The 24,030-nt window shown below is 43.4% G+C and overlaps 1 protein-coding gene across 7 annotated transcripts in view; it reads right to left on the bottom strand.

Annotated features, from left to right (window-relative positions):
• NAV1 (neuron navigator 1) overlaps nucleotides 1-24,030 on the bottom strand; it is a 352,671-nt gene that overhangs the window by 176,117 nt on the left and 152,524 nt on the right. For all 7 annotated transcript variants that reach the window (XM_023501863.2, XM_023501861.2, XM_023501860.2 and 4 more), the window contains one exon: nucleotides 13,911-14,675. In XM_023501863.2, the coding sequence (XP_023357631.1) occupies nucleotides 13,911-14,675 (765 nt within the window). The remainder of the gene's footprint in view (nucleotides 1-13,910; nucleotides 14,676-24,030) is intronic.

Here is a 24,030-nt window from a genome sequence, read left to right as displayed (position 1 = left end):
TTGTTGAATGATTTATGCCTTTTTCATATCCCATTCTCTCTTTCATCCCAGGACCCCCCACCCCCTCACATTGGTATTCAGGTCAGGGAGGCGACAGTCAATAGTGCAATAATAACATACTTTGAAACTTAAGGCTGTAGCCTAGTTAGACCTAGAATTGTACTTTGAGGTTTAGAAGAGACAACTGTAGTAGGAAACCACATTTTCCCTTGTAGATTGATTAGGGCATTGAGTGATTAAGTGACTTTTCCCTGGCTTTGGGATCCCTCTTTGGGCAGATGAGAGGCAATCCATTTCCTGCACAGGGCCAGCCAGCCTCATACTTTATACTTAAGTGTCTCCTCACAGGCAGGGCTCCTGATTTGCTGTGGCAAATTTCCTCTGACCCTGGCTTTGGGAAAGGAGGAACAACCTTCCTCTTTCCAGCCCTCCAGACTAGGAAATGCCCTTTCTAGGACAGATCTTGTCCACCTGTTACACTGTGAGAGGGGAGGGAAGGAGCCAGGATTTATAGGTCTTTCCCTTATATCCATATGGTTTCCCAGCTGCCTCATAAAACAGTTCTCTTATTATTCCTTAGCCTGGTGAGCCCTACCTTAGAAGGTTACTAGCTAAAGTTGAATTTGGGAAGGGCACAATAGAAGGTAGGGTAACTGATGGAGAGTTTGAGGAGCCAATATAAGGCCTGTTATAAGGCATATTAGAATAGTTGTGACCTGGCCCCCTTTTAACAAGAGGACAAGTTGAGGACTTCCAGAGTAGGGGTTAAATCTAACCTCCTTAGTTAAGAAACCTAAACCTGTTATATCTCTACCCTTCTTCCATATACATGCTCCATCATCAATGTTTTCTGTATCCATACCTTTGCTATTTCTTAGGTAAATTTATGAGTGTCCCTTTGAACCTTTCCTCATCTCCCAGAAGATTGACTAGCCTGACATTTTCTCCAACTTAGGGAATTGAAAATAGATTCAGGGAAAGGGATCTCAAATTTGTGTCAATAGTGTTCCCTGGGGCAGCTGGGTAGTGTGTGTATAGAGCACTCAGCCTGGAGTCAAAAAGTCTGGATTCAAATCTAGCTTCAGATGCCTGCTAATTATGTGCCCATTTGACTTGATTCCACATTTGTAAAACAGATGAGAAGAGACTCTAGTGTCTTTGCCAAGAAAATTTCATGAATAAAAGTCCATGGGTCGCATAGAATTGAACAGATATAACTATAGTGTTGGTACTAGCATCCAGGATCTAGACAGGTTCATGAAGAGTCCTTGGTATAGCTTCCTATGCTGCCAAACTTGAGTCCTTATAGACACTGTATCAACAGTCAATCAACAAGAAGGCATTTATTAAGCATTTTTCCAATTCTAGGCACTGTGGTAGGCACTGAGTACACAAAGACAAAAATCAAACAGTCCTTACCTGCAATAGGTTCATTGTCTATAGGAGGAGACCACTTCTAGCTCTAGAACTATCATCCCATCAGCTTATACAAAGTACCAACAAGTATATACAAAGTATATGTGAATACAAAGTTGCTGTCATCTTCCCCTAATCTGACTGGTATCATATTAGGAAAAGGGAAGACAAATCTTCGAGATGACATTCCTCTTCCCAAAGAGCAGGAACCCATGCTAATATCCAGAGGCAGCAGGATGTAGTGGAAAGAACCTTGGGTAATCAGAACACCTGGATTCAGTCCTCAGCTCTGCTGCCTGTTGGGGAGACTTGGACCAAGTCACCATCTTTTATCTGGGCTTTGTTGTTGTTGTTCAGTCATTTTTAGTCATGTCTGATTCTCTGTAACCCTATTTGGGATTTTCTTGGCAAAGATATTGGAGTGGTTTGCCATTTTCTCCTCCAGGTCATTTTGCAGATGAGGAAACTGAGGCAAACAAGCTTAAGTGACTTGCCCAGATCACATGGCAACTGAGTATCTGTGGGTTTTGGTTTTCTTAACTGTAAAATTCTGGGTTTGAATTAAATAATCTCTAAGGGCCCTTCCAAATCAACTCATCTAAGAGTCTATATTCTCAATGCAATACTTAGGTCCCATGAGAGTACTAGAGTTCTATGGTAACACTCAGACGACATGGCAACAAAAGCAGCCCCAAGGAATATCAAAGGGCTGGTTCTAGACATTGAGGGTGTCCAGGATACTCTCATTTCCCTATGCCCTCATGCCACCGTTTTTCTTCCTTTGTTCCCCGCAAGAGAACCTTTTCCATACCCTTTTAGTCTGCTCCACCCACATCTGCTTCTTAGCCTTCTCTTGATCAGTGCCAAATGCCTGGAATGCCCTCTCCTTTTTCCCTGCCAGATGCCAAAATATTTCGCTTTCTTTCTTTAAAGACTGCTCCAAATCCAAGCTTGAAGGGACTGTTAGTGACCATTTAATAATAGCTTGCATTTATATAGAACTTTAAAGTTTGCAAAAGCACTTTACAATCCTATTTGATCCTTACAACAACCTTGTAAGAGAGGGATCTTAACATTTAACATTTTAACAGATGAAGAAATCGAGGCTGAGAAATAATTACATAATATCATATTTCTATCTTCTCAGTGGTTGGGGGCAGGATCTAGAACTGAATTTAAAAGGAAAAGAATGTTAAAAATATATTTAAAAAGAAAAGGTAGAAAGGTTAAGTAATTTGCCAAGGATCCCATAGCTAATAAGTGTCTGAACTATAATTTGAACTCAGATTTTTGTGACTCCAAGTCCATGATTCTTAATTACTGGGTCCTCTTAACTACTTCCAACTTTCTCTTTTACAAATATGGAAATTCATAGTGGGGAAATGACTTCTCCATGGTCACAGAAGTAAGAAAAAAGAAGGTAGGGCCAGAATTTAAGCCTAAAGTTTCTGATTTCAGCTCTGGTATTCAATCTACTATGCCAGTGTCCCTCACACCAATCCTTCCTGAATGGGTCAGACTCAAGGCATCATCTTCCCCCAGCTCTGATTTAGATGGGCCCCCACAGCTACTCTCTCAGACCCTTACCCTTCTGCTTGGACCTTTGGATCTTCAAGAGATCTAAGTTCTTTTATGTTTGCCCACATCCCAGATGAATGTTTTCCTCCTATTTTCTCTAGATCTGTCCCCTATTTGCCTGTGTTTCTCTGTTTCTCATAGACAGTAAGAACTACAGGACGAGTGATGAGACCTGGGCAATTATCTCTATACGATACCAAGCATATTGCCATTTGCACTGTTGTCACCTGGAATTGGCAAAGGTTTTCATTTTGATCATCTCAGGAAATGTTTCCTAGAGAACTTTCCCCCACACTTTGCTAATCAGAATCACTAGCAAGGACCCTCTCCCCCTTCTTTTTGTGCAGCCCCTTTCAAGACAAGGCCTGCTCAGAAAGCTTTTCCTTTTAGCTTTAGAGATTCTACAGACAAGTAAGTGTGCCTCTGAATTAGTCTCAACTCCAATCCCAATTTATTTAAATGAACAAAACCAGGTGCTTCTTTGCTAGATGTTGGGATTACAAATAGAAAAAAAAAAGCCTTAGTCCCTACCTTCTTAGAGTAAACAACCCAATACCATTAATATTATGTGGTGATTAAGAGGCAGGAAGTTTGAGTTAAATCCTTCCTCATACACTTTGTAAACCTGGGTTAGTCACTTGACCTCTTTGTGCCTCAGTTTCTTCATCTGCAAAATAGGGATAACAATAGTACACATGCCCCAGGATTATTGTAAGAATCCAGTGGGATAATTAATATGTGTAAAGCACTTGACAAACCTTAAAGTGCTATATAAGTGCCAATTTATCATTACCTTACTATTCTTCTTGCTACACTTGATGTTTTACCCAAGCAACACTTTTTCCCCCTAGCCCTGGTCTTTCATGCTTTTGTTCATGCCATTCCCTATGATTGGGATGCTTTTTTCTTCCCCTCTTTATCATTCTTTGAAACACAATTTATAGGCTACTTTCTCCATGATACCTTTCTTGAACCTTTCTGTTTACCACAACCTTCTCCCCCAGAGTTTAATGCCTCTTCAATGCCTGTATGTAGAACTAGCTAAATGGTACAGTGAATAGAACATAAGGTCTGAAGTCAGGGAGAATCAGATTCTTCAGTTCAAACCCAGTCTCAGGCACTCATTTACCAGCTGTGTAACCCTGGGCAAGCCTCAGCTTCCTTACCTGTAAAATGACCAGGAAAAGGAAATAGCAAACCATTCCAGTATCTTTGTCAAGAAAAATCCAAATGGGATCACAAATTATCAGAAATAATTGAACAGCAATGCTACATATTTTGCACTCATTTATTTACTATATTCTGTGTATATTATGTACACAAAATTTCCCACCAGAATATATGTCCCTCGAGGGCAAGGCTTTCTTTACATATTCATTGCTTAGCACTGAAATTGGTTATGATGCATTTAAATGTACTATTATCATTTGTAAATGTAGTCCTATCACCTTACTAGGCTATAAGCTCCATGAGGGCAAGAATCATTTCATTTTTCTCTTTATATTTCCAGGGTTTAGCACCTCCTGACAAATGTATAGTGAATATTTACTGAATTTATTTCTGAAATGATACAAGACAGTGTGATAAAGACAAAGGACTAATCTGGACAAAATCACTTCACTTGTTGATTTCCTTATCTGTCAAGTGAGGGGGGCTTCTGAATCTCAGCTCAAATTTCTTTCTTTTATTCCATGTTGCTGCTCTTTAAGGCTGGACTTACCCAGAAGACAAAGGAGACAAATAGCCTAGGGCCTGAGTAATAACTGACAAATACTGCATCTTTCTAGGAATGGGGCCATAGCAGATGGAACCTCCAGAAAATTTGTGTGGGCCTCAATGTTGGGGAACTTAGCCCATCTCAGTTCTGTTACTCACTAGCGTTGTGCATGTGGCCACTTTAACTCTCTGAGCCTTAATTTCCTCATCTATAAAATGGGGGCAACAGTTCTTAAACCACTCACTTCACAGGACTGTTATAAACATCAAAAGAGGAGATGGGCAAAAGATTCTTTGAAAACCACAAAGCTTCATAAAAATACTATTATTGTTTCATAACTTATTTGAGCTACTATTATATCAGATTCTTAAATCTGTCCAGCCCTGTCATCATAAACACAAACATATGCAGTCCACACAAAGAGACCCAGACACATGCATGCAAACCACAGGCATGCAAACCCAAGGCGGGCCCACGCAGATACAAAAGCATATGTGCAAGATGGGTGTGAGCACACAGCCATCAAAGCAGTCAGATATGGTCTTTGTATACACACTACAGAACCACACTTGCCTTTTGGGACTCACCTTTCAGCCATCTGCCACGTGGCTAATTCCTAGCATAATTTACCCGGGATCCTTCACTTTTATGGCATCCCCATACCTCCTTCCCTTGCCATGGACACAGATGATCTGGACCCATGGCAATACTTGGCTCTTACAGCAATGGCCAGGTGCTTTGGATAGACTTTCAGTCTATGGGAGTGCCATCTAAGGAAATAATCTCTATTCTTTATCTACCCCACGATCTTCAGCTCTTTGGATGCTGGATCTGTGAGAAGCGGTGAAGGATGCTTGGCCACCTTCCTCTTCTCCCTTACAACCATCAGAAAGTGCTGCCAAGAACCCTGCAACTCCAGTGGCCCTGAAATGTATCATTGAGATGTTTAAAATAGATTCCAGAGGGACAGGAACCAAGCTGGAGTTGCTGGAGGCCCCTGGCAGCTTCCCTAAAGTTTGGCTGGACGAAAAGCTTCATGTCAAACTAGCTGTACACCAGTGGGCCTGGCAGCAGTGGCCTGGGGCTCTCTACAGCCAGAGCTAAACCTACAGCAAAAGAAGCCTGAGAGTAAGAGCTTCACCCTCCAAGACTTTCTAGTTGTTCCAGAGCCTGGGCAGCTCTCTATTCCCTTCTCTCTCCCATTAGTTCTAACCACAATTACCCATAGGCTTCTATCTGTATTACCCATCTTCCCAAAAGAGTAAAATGCACATCCTGGGCAAGCTATTTAATCTTTGAACCCTCAGTTTTTTCATTTGGAAAAGGAGGGGATTGGACTAGATGGCCATGACATCATAGATCTAGAGATGAAGGGTCCAACCCCCTCATTTTTCATTTTTAAAACAGAAAATGTCACATGGCTAATTGCTTGCATAATTTACCCAGGATCCTTCATTTTCATGGCATTCCCATACCTCCTTCCCTTGCCATGGATGATCTGGACCCATGGCAATACTTGGCTCTTACAGAAATGGCCAGGTGCTTTGGATAGACTTTCACTCTATGGGGTGCCATCTAAGGAAATAATCTCTATTCTTTATCTACCCCACCATCTTCAGGTCTTTGGATGTTGGATCTGTGAGAAGTGGTGAGGGATGCTTGGCCACCTTCCTCTTCTCCCTTACAACCATCAGAAAGTGCTGCCAAGAACCCTGCAACTCCAGTGGCCCTGAAATGAAATGTTTAAAATAGATTCCAGAGGGACAGGAACCAAGCTGGAGTTGCTTGGTTCTTGGTTGCTTGGTTCAGCCATTTTAGATTGTAAGCCCAATGAGTTTAATGACTTGCCTAAGATCATACCAGAATTTGAATGTAGGGCCTCTGAATTCAGAGCCAGCGCTATTCCTTTGTATTGTGCTGCTCCCTCCTTGTGAATCGCCTTCAAAGAAGCCATCTAGGCATATTTTAAAGTCTCCAGCTCCAGGACTAAAGTTGCTTCTCCTTTCTCTTTGGCCAACTAAAACACTTCTCTCTCTCCACATCCCCACAGCCCAATGGTATACAGAGATCATTTCTGTAACTGTGGCAGCCACATCCTTAGCATATAGCCCTGCCCCTGACTCATCTATGTTAGTAGAAATGAGGTCCCCAGCAGGGAGATACAAACATCGCTCTAGGCATTTTCCCAGCATGAACCTCCATTCCTGCTGCTCCATAGTGAAATTCAGGTCTGCTTGGATGAATGAGCTAAAAGAGAACTTAGGGGTCCCTGGTCTTCTCCCTTTTGGCAGGAGGCCCCAACCCCAGAAGCAGCTGCGCTGGAGAAGTGGGGGTGGGGCTGGCTTCAGTTTCTAGGGTCAGCCTCAAACTCCAGCTGGGGGCTCCAACCTGAGCCAGCCCACAAAGCCTGAACCAGGCCCCCTGGTCCTTCCTGTGAGGGAGAGGGAAGGCTATAGACTCAGGACATCAAACACGCCTGGGTAATCCAAACAGGGTGTTGGGGGGTTGAGGGGGGAGGTCAGCCAGAGCAAATGAGAAACATGTGGCATCTATTTCCCCTTCCCTTGCTCTTTCCCTCCTTTAATCCCCCCCTCTCTTTCTCTCGCTCACATTCTCTCTTTCTCTGTCTGGAGGCAAAAGGACATGCCTGGAAAGGAGGTGGGGGGAAGCTCAGTTGGGCTGGGCTGGGTCCCTAGCAGGCAGGAGCTGAGTCACTTTGGGGACAAGCTAGGACAGACAAAAGTCCAGAACGTGAATGATTCTTTTTTCACCAGGATTACTAAGAATCAGGAATTGTCATTGCTTCTCCCAGGGCTAGTCTAGGTTCTCCGGGGATGAATCAAGATCTGCAGGTGGGAAAATGATGGGTTCATTTCCAAAGGAAAACACAAATGAAAAAATAATGGGGTCCTGATCAGAAAGGCACGAGGGGCAGGGAAAAGAAAGGGCATGAGTTCCAATCCCATCTGCTACCTATCACTGATGTGACATTTGACAGATCATTTAATCTCTCTGACTCTCAGTTAACACAGCTATAAAATGGGGGAAAGGGAGTTTGGATTAGGTCATCTCTAAGGTCCCTTTCTGCTTTTAATAGTTCTCTTGATATGTTTTGAGGACTGTCATCTGTGTTTTCTGTGGCTCCAGGGAGCAGAATTGGAACTGGTGGGTGGGAATTGCAATGAAACAAATTTTAACACAATATAAGGAAGAACTTTCTAACAATTAAAGCTGTCCTCCAATGATATGGGTAGCCACTTGTTAGGGATGGTGAGACTGGGGGTGGGGAAGGAGGAGATGGTCTAGGTGAATAGGATTCTATGAAATTCCAAGGACAAGCAGGAGGAGATGTGGTGTGTGTGTGTGTGTGTGTGTGTGTGTGTGTATGTTTGTGTGTGTGTGTGTGTAAAAATGCCTCTCCCTCCTCAGCTCTAGCTGAGAAAGTACTGCAGTATGCTGCAGTGGTAGAGGAATCAGGAGGCTGATGAGAGTAGCAGCCCAGACCCTTAGGGCCATACCCAGATTAGAAAAAAATTAAAGCTATTTTCAGTCTGATTCTAGTCCTTTAACTCTCCCCCCCCCCAAGAAATCATTATATCCTGAAGCCAGTAGAAATGGGTGTGTTTGGGAGGGTCAGTTTGTGTTTGAGGCATTGGGAAAGAAATAAAAGTATCTGGCAGAGGATTTCCACGTGAGCTGAAAAGGAGTGGTTGAGGGGGGGGATTTACTGCAGGAGGTCTCTGTTTTTTTGAATGCCAGGCTGGCATGGAGCCCGGATTCATGCTGCTAGGGCCCAAAATAGCATTTTTTTTGGGGGGGAGAGGCAGGTCTATCTCTATTGCCCTTTCCTTCTAAGGGATGAAGTACCAAGGAGAATGGAGAACCTTTCCAAAACGCAGCCCCACCCCTAACTTGGAGTAAGTGGTCAGTGATCAGCCCTGCTATGGTGACCAGTAACTCAATTCAGTCACCTCTTTAACCAATTTTAGGGCCCAGAGTTTAAAAACTGGGTTAGTCCTATAATATCAAGGACTCATGAAGGGCATTTCCCAAAGCCTGTTTATACTGCAGAGGAAATGTTCTGTCTCTCCTCTCACCACCTTCCTCAACACTCTTCCCTCATCTATGTAAAACTTTGTGAAGTGCAGAAGTTCTAAGTGCTTCTGCTTCTCACCTCTATCTTCTCTAAAGAGAAGGGCCTGTTTGTTCATTTATTCTAAAAATAATCATTGTGTACCTACCAAATAAATACATATATATGCAAAATCCAATACTAGGATACTCATGGTATAGAATATGGATTTAAAATAAGAAGTCTTGGGATCCAATCTGGGCCCTGTTACTTATTACCTATGTGATCATTAGCAAGTCCCTTAACCTCTCTGAGCCTATTTTCTTTCCAATTCTAAATCCTATAATCTTAAGAATTTCTCTCCAAATAATATAAAAACCATAGCAGCAATAAAGAACTAGGCTAGCCTGGAGGGAGGACAATCTCTCCCTTTAGCTCCTCTAGGCACAATGTTGACCAAAGGGATGAATCAGGTAAAGGACATCCTGTCCACAGTCAGCCTGAGCAATATGAATGCAGGGCTTTGGAGAGGATAAAAGCTATAATTAGCTAATCACAAGAAACATATCTCTCAGCATTAACCCTAAGGTAGGAGTCTGAGTAACATCAATTTTCTTTAAAAAAAAAATTGCTTCTTTTGAATAACTTTTAAGAACTTCATGCTTAATAAACCTTAAAGGATTATCACAATGGAAGTTATTATTACTAGGCTACCATTAAACCTCTCCATACCTCTTCCATTAGCCATAGGGAGCTAGAGAAAGAGATTTGTTCAAGGTCACACAGCAAATCTCAGGACAGCAAATCTTTTCCATGTAGTTCTCCAACCCACCAGACAAATCAAAGGTAGCTTCACTTACAAGCATGACAAAGGTAGAACTGAGTTCATCTAAGACTCCTGAGTCTGAGAGTCATCATCTACCAAATTAAGTTATTCAAATTACTCATTTTGTTTGCCTCATTTTCTTCATAGGGCTAAGAGGCAAGGCAGAGTGGCTCAGTGGAAAAAATGTGTTACTGGAATTAGGAAGCACTGGGATCAAATCCTGACTTTGCTTCTTGCTACCCATGTTGCCTAGAACATTGAGATGGTAAGTGATGTGCTCAGGGTCACACAGTGCATTTGAAGCAGTACTTGAACCTATGACATCCTGGATCTGAGTCCAGCTCTCTCTTCACTAGGCCACACTGCTGGTTGGATAAATGTCATCAATAACATTTATTAAGTACTCACTATGTGCCAAGTACTTTGCTAAGCTCTGGGGATACAAAGAAAGACAAAACAATCCCTTCTCTTCATGAATCCTAATTTAAAAAAAAAACAACAACAAATTAGTCCCTGTTCTCAAGGATTAAAAAAAAAAAAACAATAAAATTAACCTTTCTGAAGTTCTTTCTCCTTTTATTGACCTAGGACATCTCAAAGCAAAATTTCCCTGGTATGCAAAATGAAAATGACTTTTCAAAGAATTTAGAACATGTTCTTCAAAAATAGAGACATGACCATCCTTTTTCATTGGATTTTGATCTGGGCTCCTGACCACAAAGATGTTGCTACGGCAACCCTAAGCCCATAAGATCCTTCTTGTGAGGGAAGAGGTCTGGATCTACACTCTGGATGTCTACACTCGAACTTGAGTCAGCCTCAGCTTTCACATTTACTGAATTTGCCTGAAGGTGGAATGTTTAGTGAACTTGTTTTGGCCCTTAAGGGAGAAACCTTAAGGGAGAAAAAATATTATGACTCATACTATCAACATCATTAATATTTAACCATCATTTATTAATAGTCAATATATGTCTCCTCTTTCTCTTTCTAGAGAGTTTGGGGTATTTTTCTGTGAGGAAGGGAGGAGAGAGAGATGGAAGGGACTGTTCCTCATTTACAGATAACTAAGCTACGTCACATAGTATGTTGACATAGGGGATTCTGTCTTTGGCCTTGTCTGAGGGCAGGCCTCAGTGCCCCCAGTCTCTTCCTTGGGGCCAAATTGCCCCCACAAAATCTCATGAGTCCATTATCCTGTTGGGGTGGGATATGTCTCTTTATTCCCTTTCCAACTTCAAATTTCCCAGGATTTTCCCCAGTGCTGGATCACTAACAATTTGGCTGATTTCAAGGTGACTGAGGGAGTAATCCTCCATGCATCTGGGCCCCAGCTGATTCCTGGGAAGAGAGTGATCAGATTTCAGCCCCACTTTTCCCTTTCATTCCAGAAAGCCTCTCACTTGGTGCTTGCCGTCCTACTAACCCACTCCAGACCTTATTACTTGGCTGCTGTCAGATTCTTAGCTTGGGAACTCAAACTTGGCTTTTTAAGATGAGGAAAATAATAACCAACTTCAAAAGCACTGGACTCTGAACCCCAAACTTCTCCCCTAGCCTCAAAAGGCTCTTCAGTGGGGCTTCTATTTTAAACCTTCCATGAAGGAAGTACCTTCATGGGACAGCTGACCCCTAATGATACCCTGCAATCTCTCCTTTTCTTCCTCCCACTACAAAGCAGGACACAAAACACTGCTTTGGGGACATTGGCTTCCCGTACCCAGAAACTCCTTCTTCTGTCTCAGTTTCAGAGCTTGGCATTACCTTGCAGTTATTCCTTTGCTTGCTGACAGAATATTCCCTTATTCTGATTGGGAACAATAAATGATCACTTTTCTTCTCTTCACTCATTCATTTAATCATTCAACCACTCATTCATTCATTTCTTACTATGTGCTGGGTACTGTCCATGCAAAGGCAAGGATGATATGCTCCCTAAACTCAAGGAGCTGATATGGGAGAAAACAACATGTACACAGCTAAATAAATATAAAATATATTCAAAGTAATTTGGGGGTGGATGAGTATTAGCAAATGGGAAAATCAATATCCACCTCTAGTAAATGGTAACACACCTATGCTGAGCCTAAGACAAAGTTAGGGTGGGCTACAGTTCTTCTCTGGGGGAAGGACAATTCCCTCTGAACAAATTCAGCATATCCCCCTCTGCCCTAGGGAGTGCAGAGAGGTAGGTGTTGTTTGGGCAAATCTAAGCTTTCCTGCCCCAACCACCTTTGTCTTTGTAGGTTTCCTTTTCATGCCTTCCAAAATGTGGCCTGGAAGGAATGCTAGAGCAGGAGGCAGATCTGGGCTCTCTTGGCTCTGCTGGGGGATCGTGGGCATCACTTAACCCCTGTCTATCAGTTTGGAAAAAGGAGAACAAAGGATATATTCCTTCCTTCTGTACCTCACTGGGTTATTATGAGAAATGCATGAGGTGATATATTTACAAATGCTCTGATCACCTAAAAGTATTATGGAGACAAACAGGTGTACTTTTTCTACCTCTCCCTCTTATTTCTAGGCATCTTCCCAAGCTCAATCCATTTTTGAGTGCTATTACCAATTGCCTTCTCCCATCATAAAAATTGAATGGGCTTCAGTTCTGGCAGTGGGAGATGGGAGGTATCCTGAAGACCTGCCCTCATGCACATTTTTTTTTGGGGGTGGGGGAGAATATAGATCTGAGGCTAGATAGGTTGAGTCACCACATTAACTAATAATAGGGGTGAGTGAGGAAGGGCTAGTTCACCTCACCAATTATTTAATAGTTCTCAATAATGCCGGCTATGGTTCTCTCCCTTAATTTCTTTTGGCACCTGCAGATGGGCAGAAAGGGCAGATAACCACTTTTCCTTGACACTGTTGTGTAGACATCCTTGCCCAGTACCTTCTCTGAATCTTCTTGATTAGGACTCAAGGTATAAGCAGTCCTTGTCTTTCCTTAATATGAATGTGGTAAGCAGCAGGTGGAAAGGTCAGAAAGGAACAGGGCAGCTCTTGTCTATCTCTAATAGTCTCCCTCCTTTTTCTTAGCTACCCTCTTACTTACAAGACTCCTGAGGGGATACCCAGAAGTCACAGAATCCCCCTCCTTCCCTCTGGGCAGGTGATTCTCTGACTGAGAGGTCAAGTGGATTACCTTAAGGATCTGCAAGGGGGTGGGGAGAATCCAAATTCCCCTTCTCCAGCCAGAATCCCCTCCCAATTCCTGCTGTATCCCTGTCACTCATTTAGCAGCCCATGCTTAGTCCTTCCCCTTTACGCAGAAGTGTGGGCACGCCCCTTGTCTTCCCCCCAGTCCCCCACCCTAAGGCAATTGGCACCCAGTACCAAGATAAGTCTCTCTGCAATGGAAGGAAGATCTGACCTCCAAGAGCCTGCCTTGCTGCTCCTCCTTCTAGTTGCAGCATCCTCTCATATCCAGGCCTCATTTACCCTTCTTCCATATGGGGTGCTTTGCCATACTCCCCTGACCCCCAAATTTCCATTCCTGACTCCCATTCTGCAAAAATTGGATCCCCTTGACCCCCTCACCCTCTAAACCAAGTGCTTTGGGTTTTTCCAAATTGACACTTTGGGCTCTGAGAACAATAGAGCCAATCTCTCATATTCCTTTGCCAAAGAAAGCATTGTTCTAAGTCATAGGGGCTGCATCCACACTCCCTCCTTCATGCCGGCATTCTTGTTTTCCTTAAAGGCCAAACTCCTTGGCAAAGGAGGAAAAGGCTCCCTTGAAAACCTCGGACCCTTCTCCTGCCTTAAAAAAAGGGGGCTAGGAATGGGAGGAGGAGAGCTGATAAGCAGAGCTTATCACTTGGAGTCGCAGCCTAACTCCCAGTGCCTTAGAAATTACACTAGCTTACACTAGATGCCTGCAGGAGGAAGTGGGGAATCTCCCCCACCCCTTCCAAAACACAGCCACTCCCTTGTCTCACCTCTCCAGACTCTTTCTTGTATGCTTCTCACTGTTCTTTTCCTCTAACCCTCAAATCTCACTTCTCCGGGAAGCCAGAGCCCCTCAGGCTCCAGTCCCATCTTACAGATTTGGGGGGTGGGAATGTCAGATCAGCAATGCACATCCGGCACCAGTAGCCTTAGCACTGAATATAGGGAGCAGCCCCCATATACTCACCCCTGGTGAAGCACCACAACTACATCTACCCCAGGATACCCCTGGGGAGTGAAGGGGGCTGCAGCCTCCCTCCTTTCCCAAAACTTCGAGATACAACTCCCCAACTCAGCACAGGGAACAAGTAAGGCAGTAGGGGCTGGGAGAGGGAGGGCGACAAAGCACTCACCCAACATTTGGCTGAAAAGAAGCTGCTCCAGGTCTCCCAGCACAGTCACTACAAGCTCAGGATCTACCTTGAGGAAGGCTCGCTCCTCCTGGCCCTTGCCAGCGGGTGGTGGCGGTGTCCCCTTCTGCCCCTTGGCCTTACTGGACAGGAGCTCGTCGTCGGACTTGCTGTCATCACTGACACCCGCCTCAGGGGCCTTGCTGAGGGGCTTCACCTCAGCGTAGGGACCCCGGGGGATTCGGCTCGGCTTGCCCAGGCCCGGGGCTAGCGGGGCCAAAGGGGGCTTAGCTACCCCGCCAGAGGTCATCTTGGCCTGAAACAGCGAGTGCTCCGATTTGGAGAGGGTCTTGGACATAAGGGGCGCCTCCCGGCCCTTGGGCCCCCCTTTGCTGAAGCCCTTAGGCGTCTTGGCCATATCGTCGCTCCACTGGGGCTCGTAGAGCTGCATCTTCTTCTCCGAGTCCGTCAGGAAGGAGAGGTTGGTGAGGGACTTCTGCTTGCGGAGGTTGGAAGCCGGCGGCGGGGGCCGGCTGTCCACGCTGCCGGACTTGAAGACCTTCAGTTCCCCGGCGCTGGTCTTGGCCACCCCGCCGCCGGGGGGCTTGGCCCGCTTGGGCATCATGCTCTTGCCCTCGCCCGCCTTCTTGCCGAAGCCCTTGAGATCTTCGGAGCCCTCGCCGCCGCTCAGTTCCACATCGGGTTGCAGGCTCTTGAGGGAGGTGCCCAGCATCCTGCCCGCCAGGAACGCATTGAAGATTCGGGCGTCTGGAATCACGAAGGGAGAAGAGGAGGAGGAATAGAAGGAAGGGGAATAAGAAGAGAAAGAGGGGAGAAGAGAGAGGAGGGAGGGACAGAACCAAGGGGCGCCGAGGAGAGGCGAGAGGAGGAGGAGGAAAGGAAAGAAGAAAAAGAAAAGGAGGAACGGAGACGAGCGAAGGGGGGATGTAGAGGAGGAGGAGGAAGAACAGGAAAAAAAGGGAGGAAAGAAAAACGGGGGGAAAGAAAAGAAAGCGGGAGAAAATGAGAAAGGGTAGACAAGAGACGGGGTGGAGTGGGGAGAAACAAAAATACAAAATAAATAAAAAGATGGATGGAAGAGATGCCCAACCCTTCAGCCACTCAGAGCTCGCTGCTGCAGCAGGCAGGCACACCGCGGAGACTGGGCTTTTCAAGCCTGGCTCTCCCAGCTGCCGCTGCTCCGTGCGCTGTCAGCCCCAGGCTCCCTCACACCCGGGGCCAGCGCCCTCCCTCTGCCCGCCGCCGCTGCCGAGGGGAGAGATGCCCCGGGCTCGGAGCTGAGGAAGAGGGGAGGGGATTTAAAAAAAAAAAAAAAAAAAAAAAAAAAAACGAGAGGGAGGGAGGTAAGAGTGAGCGCGAGAGGGCGAGCGAGCAAGCTAGCAAGAGAGAAATCTATTTCTGGCCCGGGGAGGGGGAGGTGTCTGTGAGCTGGAAGCCCGAGGGGCGGGGTAGGAGCTGGGAGGTGGTCGATAAGGGATCGGAACATTTTTTCTCACCGTTCAGCTGCCGAGAGACAGAAGCGGGCACTGGAAGGCCAGCTGAGGCTGTGTCCTGGAGCTGCAGGGGACGCAGCCTCCCCCAGCCCCGTATTTTGGCTGAGTCTGTCTGCAGGGAGGCAGGGAGACTTGGGGAAGGGCGGCTAGGGGGCAAGGAGGGGGCGGTGAAAAATGGGATCCAGGCTCTGGTAGGTTGAGGAGACTCCAGGGGCAATAGGGTGAGAGAGCGGATTCTAGAACCAGGAGGATGGTTTTTCCTATCTCTTAGCCTTCCTCTCTCCACAACCCAGGAGGGGATTCCTCTAAAAGCCAGAAGGAGATTGGGGTCAGTTCTAGGGGTTGTTGCCACATTCCCTCAAGACTCATTCCCAGGCTAACTGCTATTAGCTAGGCTTCTTACTGGACGTGGCTTGTCTCGAACGTCATGTCTACCCAGAAGGGAAGAAGGCTCTTAGGGAGAGCCAGCCCAGGTGTAGTTCAGTCCAGTGCTTTTCCTTTCTCAGCCTCAAGGAAAATGTGGTGAAATTGGGTAGCGGTGAGAGATGAGAACAGGTGGATTGTGGAGAACCCAATGCCCAGGCAAGGAAATTAGATGGGGAAGGGATGTGTGTTGAGATCTAGAGTGTCTTCAGGGAAGCAGCATCCAATAGAGCTCTGGAGTCTAAAGTTCTCAGTTTTAATTAAGCTCTGGATGCTTCTTAGTTGATCCTCAGCAATTCACTTGATTTTATTGGGTCTCAATTTCTTGATTTGGAATACTTGCCCTGCTGATCTCACAGAGGTGTTGTGAATAATGTAAGCTATTCTTATAAGGTGAGGAAGAATGTGCCCATCTTATGTTCAGATCACAGATGTGAACCAGTCTGGACTTTGGGGGCTGTGTAGGAAGACGGTGCAAGATAAGATTGGGAGCACCAAGAAACAAGCAAGTGTGAACTCTTTGTCTGAAAGGGAGGTAGGGCAATGTTTAAAGACACACCAAGAGGCTCAATCGAAATTCCCCTCCTCCCACCCATAGCTGTGGGATGGGTGAATACCAGGGCTCTAAAGAGAATTGGAGTTGGAGAGGTAGAGGTGGTAAGAGATGATTCATTGCTTTGCCAACAGTGGTTGTAAAGTCTGTTCTTTTCTTGTTAGTCATTCAATAAACATTTATTATGTTGCTTCCTGCACTATGCTCTGGGTCCTCAGATTCTATTCTCTAATATCACAAAATCTGAGAAAATCACAGCCTTTCTGGACTTCAGTTTATTTATCTTTGAAATGAGGGAGTTGACCTAGATGACCTCAAAAGCCAAAGTTCTAAATCTGGGATCCTCTGTATCATCTGAGAATCACAGAGTTCAAAGAGACCTTAGTTGTTATCTGGTTCAATATGTACCTGAAAAGGAAAACTTTTAACAGCTTTCCAGCCTCCAATAAACATCTCGAGTGATGAGGAGTTCACTATCAGTCAGGAAAGCAACCCCCCCCCCCCCAATTTGTACAAGGACTGGGAAGTTTTTATTTACATGTAGCTGAAATCTGTCTCTGTAATTCCAACCTATTGTACTTTTGGAGCCAAGCAAAAGAACTCTAATGGTTTTATCAGAATTTTAAATATTCAGCTAGAAGATTATTTTGTAAGAATGGGTTTCCCTTGGATCTTCGAGAAAACTAGGGGAAAGGGAAAGGGAGAGTAAGAGGTTACTGATAGGTTGGAGAACAAGCAAGTCATAAATCAAAAAGATTTCTTGGAGAAAATAGCTTTCAGTTGCAATATAATGGAGAAGAAGTATAGGATATGGCTGGTGCAGGGAGGTAGCTTGTTCTATCATCGATGTAACAGCACAATGGACAATAGATTGGAGCTAAAGGGGGAATAGTAGGCAAAAGATATTGGAAGCAGACTATGTAGCTGTATCTGAGGGAGTAGAACAGAAAAAGGGTTGACTGGGATTTGGCAAGAGATGAGCTCAGGGAGGGAGGGCCCAGTTTAGTTCCATGTTTGTCATGTGTTAAAGCATCACAGGAGAGAGTGCCAAGCTCATAGCTCATAGGCATAAAGATTTGGAGCTGGAAGGAAGTTTTCAATGCCACATTTTAAAGATGAAGAAAATGAAGCTCAGAGGCAGTCACTTGGCCAAAGCTTTTAGTCTGTCCATTAGTTAATAAACATTTATTAAGCACCTGCTACATGGTAAGGATACAAAAAGGGGCAACAGATAGCCTCTGCCCTCAAGATGTTCACAATTAAATGGGGGAAACTTCAAGCAAACAAAATGTGCAAACAAATTAAATAGAAGATAAATGGGAAAAAATTAAAAGGGAGGGCACTAGAATTAAGATGTGTTGAAAAAGATTTCCTATAGAAGATGAGAATTTGGTTGGGACTTGAAGGAAGCCATCAGGCAGCGACAAGGAAAGAGAGCATTCCAGGCATGGGGTTCGGTCAGAGAAATACCTGGAACCAAGAGAAGGGCTGTCTTTTTTATAGAATAGTAAGAAAGCCTGGATTGAAGAGTAAGTAATAAAGAGTAAGATATAAGAACACTGGAGAGGTAAAAGGGGACTACACTATGAAACATCAAACAAAGGATTCCTCATTTGATCCCCTAGCCAATGGGAAGCCATTATTTACTGAATAGGGGGATGATGAGGTTACAACTGCCTTTGAGGAAAATCATTTTGGTGGCTTAATGGAGCATGGATTGGAGTGGGAAGAGGCTTGAAGCATGCAGACTCACAAGCAATTTTGTTATTGTTTTTCAATCATGTCTGACTCTTGGTAATCTCATTTGGGGTTTTCTTGACAAAGATATTGGAGTGGTTTCATCTTAGAAATGAGGAAACTGAGGCAAACAGGATTAAGTGACTTGCCCAGGATCACACAGCTAGGAAATATCTGAAGTTGTATATGAACTTGAGAAGATCTTTCTTACTCCAAGTCTGTCATTCCATTACTCCACCTAGCTGCTAGGAGCCTATTGCACTAGTCTAGGAGTGAGATAATGAGGGCCCGTAGCAGGGTGAGGGCAGAGTCAGAGGAGAAAAGGGTGAGTATTTGAAAGATTCTTCTAAGGTAAATTGAACAGACCTTGTCAAGAGATTGGATATGAGGGATGCAAAATAATGAGGTGCTGGTATTAAAGCTGACTCCCAAGTTTCCAGCCTGGAGAACCAGGGAAGATGTGTTACCCTCTATAGTTATAGGGAAGGTGGGAGGTTGGTAGGATTTAGGGGAAAAGTTAATGAATTTCGTTTTGCACACATTGAGTCAAAAATGTCTGCTGTATCTCCAGCAGCTGGAGATGTGAGATTAGAGGTCAGCAGAGAGATTAGGGCAGAATGTAGATTTGAGCATTGTTAATACAGATGGTAATTATATTCATGAGAGCTGATGAAGTCACTAAGTGAAGCGTTATGGAGAGAGAAGAGAAGAGGGTCCGGGACAGAACCTTGAAGAACATCTTCAGCTATAGCCCATGATCTCAACATAGATTTGTCCTTAAACTAAGGAGTGGTCACATGGGAGAATCAGATACAGAATTGGGATTTGAACCCAGGTCCTTAGACTCCAATTATTCTGACTCTCTCTCTGTTTCATGATGCTGTGTGAATGTGGGGGGCTAAGAAGAAACAAGATTTCCAGGTAAAGAATGTCAAGTTTATTGAATGGGCTTAGTAGATGGCTAGGACATCCTAAAGCCTGGCCCTAGAGAAGGTCAGACCAAGGATTCAGATTTCATGTGGGAGCTATCTCTCTCTAACATGTTCATGTGTGAAAACACCAAGACTTCAAAATCCAAGATGCTGAATCTAAGCTCATCATCTTGAATACTATCTCAAGTATTAACCATAAAAATGGGTGAATGGAAGTGCTATAAGGAAATAGAAAACTCTAGTGTGCCTGGGTGTTACTCATTTTCCTACTTGGCTCCACACATAAGAAGTAGGGAAAGCAAATTACAAGGGAGTGGAAAGACAGGATCAGAGTGAGATAGGACAGAGCTGATGATGTGGTGAGGAAAGGGCAGCTTTTGGGGATTGACTGTTGGAAAGGAGGGGAGGAAGGGGTCAAAGACAAAGTCTCAGTTTCCTCATCTGGATAAAATAAGGTTGATGATACTTCATAGGTTTGTTGTGAGGGAAAAAACCATATAAATGTAAATTATTATTTCATTTTTGTGACCCTATCCTTAAATTAGTAAAAAATGTTCTCATGATTCCTTCTATCTTAAGTGACACAAAGTTGTGAGGAAGATTCACATATGTTGGGATCAGCTCCCCCCCAATTGTTAAATTTTCAGGGTGAGCATTAATATCTTAGAAATTGTCAAATGCTACATATTGGGGCCTAGCTTATTGCTCTGTTGATTGTCTAGACTTAATAAAGTGATGGAGAAAATATTAATAATATATATTAAATTTAAAAGTATATCATGGATATTTTTTATTTCAGAGAGTTGATGCTGTTGCAAAGGGCATTATAGAATTACAGAATCTGAGTGTTAAATGTTTAGTAGCACAATGAGATAAAGTTCATCAAAGAATTAAAGAATCTGAGAATTAAACATTCACCAGCACAAAGGGCATCAAAGGAATTACAGAATCTGAGTGTTAAACAGTTACCAACATATTATAGAACTACAGAACCTAAGTGCTAAACACTCATCACCACACCAAGGGCATCATAGTGCTAGAGTGTTAAAGATGAAAGATACCTGAGAAATCAATAAATCTAATTACTTTATTTTATAGATGAGGAAATCAAGGCCCAAAGAGATTGACTGAATGGACTGAATGAATAAGGTTGAGTGATTAGTAAATGGCAGATTTACTCAGGTCTCTTCTTCTGGGTTTTTGTTTTCTGTGACTGTTGTGGTCAGACCACAGCTGAGGCATTCTCTTCAATTCTGGGCACCATGTTCATGAAGAGCAGTGGTGAATTGGAGAGTATCTATTCTAGAACATGATTACTAGGATGGTGAACGCTCTTGAGGTCATAACATGGGTTGATTGAAGGTATCGGGATGTTTAATTTGGAGAGAAGTCGACTTAGAGGACATGATAGCTATCTTCAAGTATTTATAGAAAACACATGGAGGAGGGGTTACATTTACTCTGCTTGGCCCCACAAGACAAAGCTAGGAGAAAAGGGTGGAATTCACAAAGAGGCAATTTTAGGTTTAATGTAATGAAAATATTGCTGTTAAAAAATGGAACGGGCTTCCTACAGAGGTGGTGGATCTTCCCTCCACTCCCATGTTGAAGGTCTTCTGGCAAAGACTGGATAGTCATTTCTCATGAATGAAGATTCAAGAGGAAGAAGGGATTCTTGTTCTTGTGTTGGACTCAAGAGCCTCTGAGGTTTCTGCTGATGTGAGGTTCTGTGATACTGGATTGATGTGGAATGATTTCTTTGAAGTGGGCAATCTCAGGAGAGGGTGAGGAAGTTAATCATCTCTAAAACTGTTCCTTTCCTTTGTATTCCCTTTTGTTTTATATTTTTGGAGTCGTGATTTTGATCTAAGTCAATGGATGGGTAGGTAGATGGGTTTATCTCTCTTCCACGCTACAGCATTCTCTCCCTTGACTCCATGCATTCAGACTGACCCCTTTCTCCAATAAGTTCCAGGACAAATGCTAAATTTCTCCCCAGTTGTCCTCTTTTCCACTCCTCTTCCCCCCCCCCTTTTCTTTTCTCCCAGGTCAGCTCCTTACTCTGGCTATTTTGTCCTGGTGAAGGAACAGTGTGTCTTTCTGAATTTATGGGTGTGTTACAAGGGATGTAGTATCATGTATGTGAAGGGTAAAGGGTCCACTAATATTTAGGAGAGCACAAAATGGAAACATTGAACATGACTATTTCCATGATTGTGAAAGCTGGGAATGGGGATAAGGGTGGATGTTTGACTCAGTTCCCAACCTTTGTTTTGCAACCGTTCTCAGGGAAGGGAAATTGTCTCCAAAATATTGGCTCCCCAGTGGACTGAACTTGGCTCATTAGCTCATCACTGATTAGTTTCCCATTGGTCTTCTGCATACTAGGAAGTTAGAGTGACTTGCTGGGCAGCAGTGGGCACACGAGAAAGGATTCCTGCCCTAACATAATTTGTGGTCTAATGGAGAAGATAAGACACATATATGCATTTGTAGACACATGCATGTCTATATACACAGTAGGTACACACATGTTTATGTTTATGCTATGTATATGCCCAAAGGGACATATATTATGGGAGATATCTCAATAATATTTTATTTTTTCCAATTACATGTAAAGATAGTTTTCAATATTCACTTTTTTTTTAAGATTATGAGTTCCAGAAGGTTTTGCAAGGGTCAATGCTGAAAAATTATCCATGCATACATCTTGTAAATAAAAAGCTATAATAAAAAAAGATTTTGAGTTCCAAATTTTTCTCCATCCCTCTTCCCCAAGACAACAAGAAATCTGATATAGGTTATACACATACAATCATATGAAACATATCTTCATTGATGGAAGGAAACTCAACAGAGTTCACTGACATGTATAAAATGAAATAATCTGGAGGAACCAAACAACTAGACTACAGTGTCCCACTGCTCCAAGCACTTCCCCCTTCCCCCTTTCTCTCATTCTCTTCACTCAGTCAGTTCCCAACACCAGGATCATTTCTGATCTAGGGGGTATTAGCCATCTAGCAAATATGTCTGACTTTGAATACATCTCAATACAGTCATTGTTTCCCATTTCTGAGGTAGTCATTGCCTTGAGAGACATTGTGGTATCATGGAAGGGGCACTGTCTTTGGAATCAGATGAACAGGCTTCAAATCCTAGCCCTGCCACTTAATCTCTCTCTCTTTTTTTAATTTAATAGCCTTTTATTTACAGGTTATATGCATGGGTAACTTTACAGCATTAACAATTGCCAAACCTCTTGTTCCAATTTTTCACCTCTTACCCCCCACCCCCTCCCCCAGATGGCAGGATGACCAGTAGATGTTAAATATATTAAAATATAAATTAGATACACAATAAGTATACATAACCAAACCGTTATTTTGCTGTACAAAAAGAATCAGACTCTGAAATATTGTACAATTAGCTTGTGAAGGAAATCAAAAATGTAGGTGGGCATAAATATAGGGATTGGGAATTCAATGTAATGGTTTTTAGTCATCTCCCAGAGTTCTTTCTCTGCTGCCACTTAATCTCTATGTGGTCTTGATCAAGCTACTAACTGGTTTTCTCATTTGTAAAATGGAGAGGTCAGCCTTGATGAGGCTCTTGGTTCCCTAGACTGACAACTCCAGACTGTATAACTTTTTTCATGGATGTATGTCCTAGTGATGCCATTGAGGTCTGGTACCCAGCAACTATAACATTTGACACTGTTGAACATTTTCTCTTCCGGCATTCTCTTTCCTCTCTAGATTTTCATGACTTTGCTCCCTCCTGGTCCATTTCTTGGCTGTCTGAATCCCCTCACTTTTCCTTGTTTTTCATCTACCTTATGCTGATTAGCTCTGGGTATCCTCAGTCCTAGACCCTCTTTTTCTTTCATTCTCTACTACCTCACTTATTAATCTTGATAATGGATTAAATGGTCATCTCTATGCAGATGAATCACAGCTAAATCCACATACCCATTCCTAGTCTCCTTCCTGAGTTATAATCCCATGTGACTATTTGGATTTTAGACAAGCACTGTGCTAAGTGCTTTATAATTGTTATCTTGTTATCACAAGAACCTTGGGAGAGAGTTGTTCTTATTCCCATTTTTTAGATGAGGAAACTGAGGCAAAGAGTGACTTGCTAATAGTTACACAGCTGGTAAATGTCTGAGGTCACATTTGAATTTAGCTCTTTCTGACTCCAGGTCTGATGGATTCTGTCCATTGTACTATCTAGCTGACTGTCCAGTAGGCATCTCAAATTCAACATGTTTTAAAACAGAACTAGTTATCTTCCCCATCAAACCTTTACTTTTCCAAACTTTACTATTACTGTTAAGGACATTCCCAGCTCCTCCCCTCTCACTCTTGCTCACACAACAGACTCAACTTGTTGCCAAATCTTGTCATTTCCAGCTTCACCTGATCTCTCTTATCCACCCAATCCCCCTTTCCCCATAGAGATAGCTATCAGTCTGGTTCAGAGCTTCATTTCCTTTTGCCTGGACTCTTGAAATAGTCTTCTATTTGTCCACTTTGTCTTCAGCATTTCTCTGCGTGTCTACTCACCAGCTAAAGTGATTTTCTGCCCATGTCATCCCTCTACTCAAACTGCAGTGGCTTCTTATTACTCCCAAGATCAAATACAAAGTTATTACCCGTTGAAAACTCTTTATAACTAAGCCTTTTTTTAAAACCTTTTTAATCTTCTTGTATTCTTCTTCCCTATGTACACTTTACGATTCAACCTACATCAAATATCTTGCTATTCCTTGAACATTGTACTCCCTCTCTTACCTCCTTCTCTCAATTAGCTCTAACTCTCTTCCATGCTTGGAAAGCTCCCTTTCTTCATCCTTGCACCTCCCCTACCTTTCTTTAAGTAATAGTTCATATCCTACCTTCTACAAGAAGTCTTTCCTGGTCCCTGACTGCTAATGACTTTCCTTCTGAGACTCTCTT

This window comes from Sarcophilus harrisii, chromosome 4 (assembly GCF_902635505.1).
Source record: "Sarcophilus harrisii chromosome 4, mSarHar1.11, whole genome shotgun sequence".
NCBI lineage: Eukaryota > Metazoa > Chordata > Mammalia > Dasyuromorphia > Dasyuridae > Sarcophilus > Sarcophilus harrisii.
The sequence above is the reverse complement of the archived record's forward strand: the minus strand, read 5'-3'. Positions and strand labels throughout refer to the sequence as shown.